The 8,646-nt window shown below is 45.6% G+C and overlaps 1 protein-coding gene across 4 annotated transcripts in view; it reads left to right on the top strand.

The window, feature by feature from the left end:
• LOC110487146 (serine/threonine-protein kinase SMG1) overlaps positions 1 to 8,646 on the top strand; it is a 164,399-nt gene that overhangs the window by 110,229 nt on the left and 45,524 nt on the right. For all 4 annotated transcript variants that reach the window (XM_036942081.1, XM_036942078.1, XM_036942080.1 and 1 more), the window contains 3 exons: positions 802 to 1,081; positions 1,836 to 2,108; positions 3,785 to 4,019. In XM_036942081.1, the coding sequence (XP_036797976.1) occupies positions 802 to 1,081; positions 1,836 to 2,108; positions 3,785 to 4,019 (788 nt within the window). The remainder of the gene's footprint in view (positions 1 to 801; positions 1,082 to 1,835; positions 2,109 to 3,784; positions 4,020 to 8,646) is intronic.

Genomic DNA, 8,646 nt, shown 5'->3' on the forward strand with positions numbered 1-8,646 from the left:
GGTTAGTGTCTGTAGAGGTGGGAGAGGGGGTTCTGTGTCTGGTTCCAACTGGCCAGTCTACTGCAGGACATCAGCAGTCATATAGACCTGGGTTAGTGTCTGTAGAGGTGGGAGAGGGGGTTCTGTGTCTGGTTCCAGCTGGCCAGTCTACTGCAGGACATCAGCAGCCTGGAGGCCACACAGCTGGCCAGTCTACTGCAGGACATCAGCAGTCACATAGACCTGGGTTAGTGTCTGTAGAGGTGGGAGAGGGGGTTCTGTGTCTGGTTCCAGCTGGCCAGTCTACTGCAGGACATCAGCAGTCATATAGACCTGGGTTAGTGTCTGTAGAGGTGGGAGAGGGGGTTCTGTGTCTGGTTCCAGCTGGCCAGTCTACTGCAGGACATCAGCAGTCATATAGACCTGGGTTAGTGTCTGTAGAGGTGGGAGAGGGGGTTCTGTGTCTGGTTCCAGCTGGCCAGTCTACTGCAGGACATCAGCAGTCATATAGACCTGGGTTAGTGTCTGTAGAGGTGGGAGAGGGGGTTCTGTGTCTGGTTCCAGCTGGCCAGTCTACTGCAGGACATCAGCAGTCATATAGACCTGGGTTAGTGTCTGTAGAGGTGGGAGAGTGGATTCTGTGTCTGGTTCCAGCTGGCCAGTCTACTGCAGGACATCAGCAGTCATATAGACCTGGGTTAGTGTCTGTAGAGGTGGGAGAGGGGGTTCTGTGTCTGGTTCCAGCTGGCCAGTCTACTGCAGGACATCAGCAGTCATATAGACCTGATTGATTAACCTTCTATCTCTTCCTCCCTCCCCCAGGCCCTCCCAGCTACGTCCCGGCCACAGCCTTCCTGCAGAACGCCGGCCAGGCCCACCTAATCAGCCAGTGCGAGGGCCTGGAGGCTGAGTTGGGCTCCCTGCTGCAGCAGCGCCGTGGGGCCCTGCGAGGCTGTCTGGAGCAGCTGCACAGCTATGCCACTGTGGCCCTGCTGTACCCGCGGGCCGTGCTGCTGCGCCACAGGGCCCACCTCTGGAAACAGTGGCTGGAAGAGCTGCTCTGTGACATGACTGTTGACCACTGCCAGCAGATCTCCAGACAGTGAGTTGGAGTGGACACATGCTGGCTTTCTCCTCTCCTCTCTTTCTTGCCATCTATCCTTCTCATTCCTCATTTTCTCTGTCTCTCTCTCTGTCTGTCTCTCTGTCTCTCTCTGACTCTCTATCTCTCTGTTTCTGTCTCTCTCTGTCTCTGTCTCTCTCTCTGTCTCTGTCTCCCTCTCTCCCTCTCTCGCTCTCTCTCTCTCTCTCTCTCTCTCTCTCTCTCTCTCTCTCTCTCTGTCTCTCTGTCTCTGTCTCTCTCTGACTCTCTCTCTGTCTCGCTCTCTCTCTCTCGCTCTCTCTCTCTCTCTCAATTCAATTCAAGGGCTTTATTGGCATGGGAAACGTGTTAACATTGCCAAAGCAAGTGAGGTAGATAATATACAAAAGTGAAATAAACAATACAATTAACAGTAAACATTACACATTACACATCTGTCTTTTCTCTCTCTCTCTCTCTCTCTCTCTCTCTCTCTCTCTCTCTCTCTCTCTCTCTCTCTCTCTCTCTCTTTCTGTCTCTCTTTCTGTCTCTCTCTCTCTCTCTCTCTCTCTCTCTCTCTCTTTCTGTCTCTCTTTCTGTCTCTCTTTCTGTCTCTCTCTCTCTTTCTGTCTCTCTCTGTCTCTCTTTCTGTCTGTGTCTCTCTCTCTCTCTCTCTGTCTCTCTCGCTACTCTAATATTTTATTATTTTCATTAAATGGACAGTTATTTTATCAATCTGTGCTCTACCTTCCTCTCCAAACGTCCCTCCCTCCAGGTATGAGGTCCAGTTTGCCCCCCAGCATCCCCTTGCGTCGTGCCAGTTCCTGTCCAGTGTTGAGCTGGCCCTGCAGCACCAGGCGTCAGAGACCAACACGCGTGTCCTGCGCCAGGCGGAGCGTGTCAAGGCCGAGGGAGCCACGATCCACGCGTGTGAAGAACAGCTGCAGGAGATTGAGCGTTGCATCAGTGTGTTCCTCCTAGAGAACCCAGAGCAGGGCTCTCTCAGCCTGGCCACCATCATCTCATCAGCCCTCTGCACCCTCACCAGGTCTGTCTGGCTGGCTGTGTGCTGGGGATAGACGTGGGTGGGTGGGTGGGTGTGTCTGGCTGGCTGTGTGCGTGCTGGGGATAAACGTGTGTGTGGGTGTGTGTGTGTGCTGGGGATAGACGTGTGTGTGTGTGGATAACGAGACTAACCTGGTGGTTGAGGGAGCAACTAGTGTTCCTGATGTCTTGTGGTGGGGGGGGGGGTAGAGGGGGGTGTACCTGTGTGTCTGGTGGGGGGGGGGGTAGAGGGGGGTGTAACTGTGTGTCTGGTGGGGGGGTAGAAGGGGGTGTAACTGTGTGTCTGGTGGGGGGGGTAGAGGGGGGTGTAACTGTGTGTCTGGTGGGGGGGTAGAAGGGGGTGTAACTGTGTCTGGTGGGGGGGGGTAGAGGGGGGTGTAACTGTGTGTGGTGGGGGGTAGAGGGGGGTGTAACTGTGTCTGGTGGGGGGGGGTAGAGGGGGGTGTAACTGTGTCTGGTGGGGGGGTAGAAGGGGGTGTAACTGTGTGTGGTGGGGGGTAGAGGGGGGTGTAACTGTGTGTCTGGTGGGGGGGGTAGAAGGGGGTGTAACTGTGTGTGGTGGGGGGTAGAAGGGGGTGTAACTGTGTGTCTGGTGGGGGGGTAGAAGGGGGTGTAACTGTGTGTGTGGTGTGGGGGGTAGAAGGGGGTGTAACTGTGTGTGGTGGGGGGGTAGAAGGGGGTGTAACTGTGTGTCTGGTCCCACTCAGGCGTAACCTGGTGATGGAAGGGGGTGTAACTGTGTGTCTGGTGGGGGTGTAACTGTGTGTCTGGTGGGGGGGTAGAAAGGGGTGTAACTGTGTCTGGTAGGGGGGTAGAAGGGGGTGTAACTGTGTGTCTGGTGGGGGGGTAGAAGGGGGTGTAACTGTGTGTCTGGTGGGGGGGTAGAAGGGGGTGTAACTGTGTGTCTGGTGGGGGGTAGAAGGGGGTGTAACTGTGTGTCTGGTGGGGGGGTAGAAGGGGGTGTAACTGTGTGTCTGGTGGGGGGGTAGAAGGGGGTGTAACTGTGTGTCTGGTGGGGGGGTAGAAGGGGGTGTAACTGTGTGTGTGGTCCCCCTCAGGCGTAACCTGGTGATGGAAGGGGGTGTAACTGTGTGTGTGGTCCCCCTCAGGCGTAACCTGGTGATGGAAGGGGGTGTAACTGTGTGTCTGGTCCCCCTCAGGCGTAACCTGGTAATGGAAGGGGGTGTAACTGTGTGTCTGGTGGGGGGGGTAGAAGGGGGTGTAACTGTGTGTGTGGTGGGGGGTAGTAGGGGGTGTAACTGTGTGTGTGGTCCCCCTCAGGCGTAACCTGGTGATGGAAGGGGGTGTAACTGTGTGTCTGGTGGGGGGGGTAGAAGGGGGTGTAACTGTGTGTGTGGTGGGGGGTAGTAGGGGGTGTAACTGTGTGTGTGGTGGGGGGTAGTAGGGGGTGTAACTGTGTGTGTGGTCCCCCTCAGGCGTAACCTGGTGATGGAAGGGGGTGTAACTGTGTGTCTGGTGGTGGGGGGTAGAAGGGGGTGTAACCGTGTGTCTGGTGGGGGGGTAGAAGGGGGTGTAACTGTGTGTGGTCCCCCTCAGGCGTAACCTGGTGATGGAAGGGGGTGTAACTGTGTGTCTGGTCCCCCTCAGGCGTAACCTGGTGATGGAAGGGGGTGTAACTGTGTGTCTGGTCCCCCTCAGGCGTAACCTGGTGATGGAAGGAGCGGCAGCGGCGGCAGGGGGGCAGCTGGTAGAGTTGACGTCTCGTGACGGGGCCTGGTTCCTGGAGGAGCTGTGTTCCATGAGCGGTAATATCACCTCATTGGTCCAGCTGCTGGGGCAGTGTCAGCTCCTCCCACACGACCTGGACCTGCCCTCGCCGCAGGAGACCGCCCAGACCGTCTACCTGGCCAACGCCGTCTACACCTGTCTACAGGTACGGTGTAATGGGGTGGAGACGTGTGTGTGGTGAGGATAGAAGTGTGTGTGTGTGTGTGGTGGAGGATAGAAGTGTGTGTCCGAGGATGTGGACGGAGTTGAGGGGTCAGAAATTTCGCTCAACGTCATTTTGCCCACTCAGCTAAAACTCTCTCAGCACGCAAAATTCCTTCCATTTTATTTTGGGTTTAAAAACGTGGTTGTTTTGGGCCCGTTACCGGGTTTGGGGGACCCCCCCCCCCCCCCCCTGATGGTGAAGCAATGCATTTCCTTCTCTCTCCAGATGACCTGGCATGCCTCCTAGCTCAATGTTTACAAGAGGCATACAGGACATGTTGACACCTAATATACTATCTAGGCATACAGGACATGTTAACCTAATATACTATCTAGACATACAGGACATGTTGACACCTAATATACTATCTAGACATACAGGACATGTTGACACCTAATATACTATCTAGACACACAGGACATGTTGACACCTAATATACTATCTAGACATACAGGACATGTTGACACCTAATATACTATCTAAACATACAGGACATGTTGACACCTAATATACTATCTAGACATACAGGACATGTTGAAACCTAATATACTATCTAGACATACAGGACATGTTGACACCTAATATACTATCTAGACATACAGGACATGTTGACACCTAATATACTATCTAGACACACAGGACATGTTGACACCTAATATACTATCTAGACATACAGGACATGTTGACACCTAATATACTAACTATCTAGACATACAGGACATGTTAACCTAATATACTATCTAGACACACAGGACATGTTGACACCTAATATACTATCTAGACACACAGGACATGTTGACACCTAATATACTAACTATCTAGACATACAGGACATGTTAACCTAATATACTATCTAGACACACAGGACATGTTGAAACCTAATATACTATCTAGACATACAGGACATGTTGAAACCTAATATACTATCTAGACATACAGGACATGTTGACACCTAATATACTATCTAGACATACAGGACATGTTGACACCTAATATACTATCTAGACATACAGGACATGTTGACACCTAATATACTATCTAGACACACAGGACATGTTGAAACCTAACATACTATCTAGACACACAGGACATGTTGAAACCTAATATACTATCTAGACACACAGGACATGTTGAAACCTAATATACTATCTAGACATACAGGACATGTTGACACCTAATATACTATCTAGACACACAGGACATGTTGACACCTAATATACTATCTAGACATACAGGACATGTTGAAACCTAATATACTATCTAGACATACAGGACATGTTGAAACCTAATATACTATCTAGACACACAGGACATGTTGAAACCTAATATACTATCTAGACATACAGGACATGTTGACACCTAATATACTATCTAGACATACAGGACATGTTGACACCTAATATACTATCTAGACATACAGGACATGTTGACACCTAATATACTAACTATCTAGACATACAGGACATGTTGACACCTAATATACTAACTATCTAGACACACAGGACATGTTGACACCTAATATACTATCTAGACATACAGGACATGTTGACACCTAATATACTATCTAGACATACAGGACATGTTGACACCTAATATACTATCTAGACATACAGGACATGTTGAAACCTAACATACTATCTAGACATACAGGACATGTTGACACCTAATATACTATCTAGACATACAGGACATGTTGAAACCTAACATACTATCTAGACATACAGGACATGTTGACACCTAATATACTATCTAGACATACAGGACATGTTGACACCTAATATACTATCTAGACATACAGGACATGTTGACACCTAATATACTATCTAGACACACAGGACATGTTGACACCTAATATACTATCTAGACATACAGGACATGTTGACACCTAATATACTATCTAGACATACAGGACATGTTGAAACCTAATATACTATCTAGACATACAGGACATGTTGACACCTAATATACTATCTAGACATACAGGACATGTTGACACCTAATATACTAACTATCTAGACATACAGGACATGTTGACACCTAATATACTAACTATCTAGACACACAGGACATGTTGACACCTAATATACTATCTAGACATACAGGACATGTTGACACCTAATATACTAACTATCTAGACATACAGGACATGTTGACACCTAATATACTATCTAGACATACAGGACATGTTGAAACCTAACATACTATCTAGACATACAGGACATGTTGACACCTAATATACTATCTAGACATACAGGACATGTTGACACCTAATATACTATCTAGACATACAGGACATGTTGACACCTAATATACTATCTAGACATACAGGACATGTTGACACCTAATATACTATCTAGACATACAGGACATGTTGACACCTAATATACTAACTATCTAGACATACAGGACATGTTGACACCTAATATACTATCTAGACACACAGGACATGTTGAAACCTAATATACTATCTAGACATACAGGACATGTTGAAACCTAACATACTATCTAGACATACAGGACATGTTGACACCTAATATACTAACTATCTAGACATACAGGACATGTTGACACCTAATATACTATCTAGACATACAGGACATGTTGACACCTAATATACTATCTAGACATACAGGACATGTTGACACCTAATATACTAACTATCTAGACATACAGGACATGTTGACACCTAATATACTATCTAGACACACAGGACATGTTGAAACCTAATATACTATCTAGACATACAGGACATGTTGACACCTAATATACTATCTAGACATACAGGACATGTTGACACCTAATATACTATCTAGACATACAGGACATGTTGAAACCTAATATACTATCTAGACATACAGGACATGTTGACACCTAATATACTATCTAGACATACAGGACATGTTGACACCTAATATACTATCTAGACACACAGGACATGTTGACACCTAATATACTATCTAGACATACAGGACATGTTGACACCTAATATACTATCTAGACACACAGGACATGTTGACACCTAATATACTATCTAGACACACAGGACATGTTGACACCTAATATACTATCTAGACATACAGGACATGTTGACACCTAATATACTATCTAGACACACAGGACATGTTGAAACCTAATATACTATCTAGACATACAGGACATGTTGAAACCTAATATACTATCTAGACATACAGGACATGTTGACACCTAATATACTATCTAGACATACAGGACATGTTGAAACCTAATATACTATCTAGACATACAGGACATGTTGACACCTAATATACTATCTAGACATACAGGACATGTTGACACCTAATATACTATCTAGACATACAGGACATGTTGACACCTAATATACTATCTAGACATACAGGACATGTTGACACCTAATATACTATCTAGACACACAGGACATGTTGACACCTAATATACTATCTAGACATACAGGACATGTTGACACCTAATATACTATCTAGACACACAGGACATGTTGACACCTAATATACTATCTAGACATACAGGACATGTTGACACCTAATATACTATCTAGACATACAGGACATGTTGACACCTAATATACTATCTAGACATACAGGACATGTTGACACCTAATATACTAACTATCTAGACATACAGGACATGTTAACCTAATATACTATCTAGACACACAGGACATGTTGAAACCTAATATACTATCTAGACATACAGGACATGTTGAAACCTAATATACTATCTAGACATACAGGACATGTTGACACCTAATATACTATCTAGGCACACAGGACATGTTGAAACCTAATATACTATCTAGACATACAGGACATGTTGACACCTAATATACTAACTATCTAGACATACAGGACATGTTAACCTAATATACTATCTAGACATACAGGACATGTTGAAACCTAATATACTATCTAGACATGTTGAAACCTAATATACTATCTAGACATACAGGACATGTTGACACCTAATATACTAACTATCTAGACATACAGGACATGTTAACCTAATATACTATCTAGACACACAGGACATGTTGAAACCTAATATACTATCTAGACATACAGGACATGTTGAAACCTAATATACTATCTAGACATACAGGACATGTTGACACCTAATATACTATCTAGGCATACAGGACATGTTGAAACCTAATATACTATCTAGACATACAGGACATGTTGACACCTAATATACTATCTAGACATACAGGACATGTTGACACCTAATATACTATCTAGACATACAGGACATGTTGACACCTAATATACTATCTAGACACACAGGACATGTTGACACCTAATATACTATCTAGACATACAGGACATGTTGACACCTAATATACTAACTATCTAGACATACAGGACATGTTAACCTAATATACTATCTAGACACACAGGACATGTTGAAACCTAATATACTATCTAGACATACAGGACATGTTGAAACCTAATATACTATCTAGACATACAGGACATGTTGACACCTAATATACTATCTAGACATACAGGACATGTTGACACCTAATATACTATCTAGACACACAGGACATGTT

This window comes from Oncorhynchus mykiss, chromosome 13, assembly GCF_013265735.2.
Source record: "Oncorhynchus mykiss isolate Arlee chromosome 13, USDA_OmykA_1.1, whole genome shotgun sequence".
NCBI classification, from domain to species: domain Eukaryota; kingdom Metazoa; phylum Chordata; class Actinopteri; order Salmoniformes; family Salmonidae; genus Oncorhynchus; species Oncorhynchus mykiss.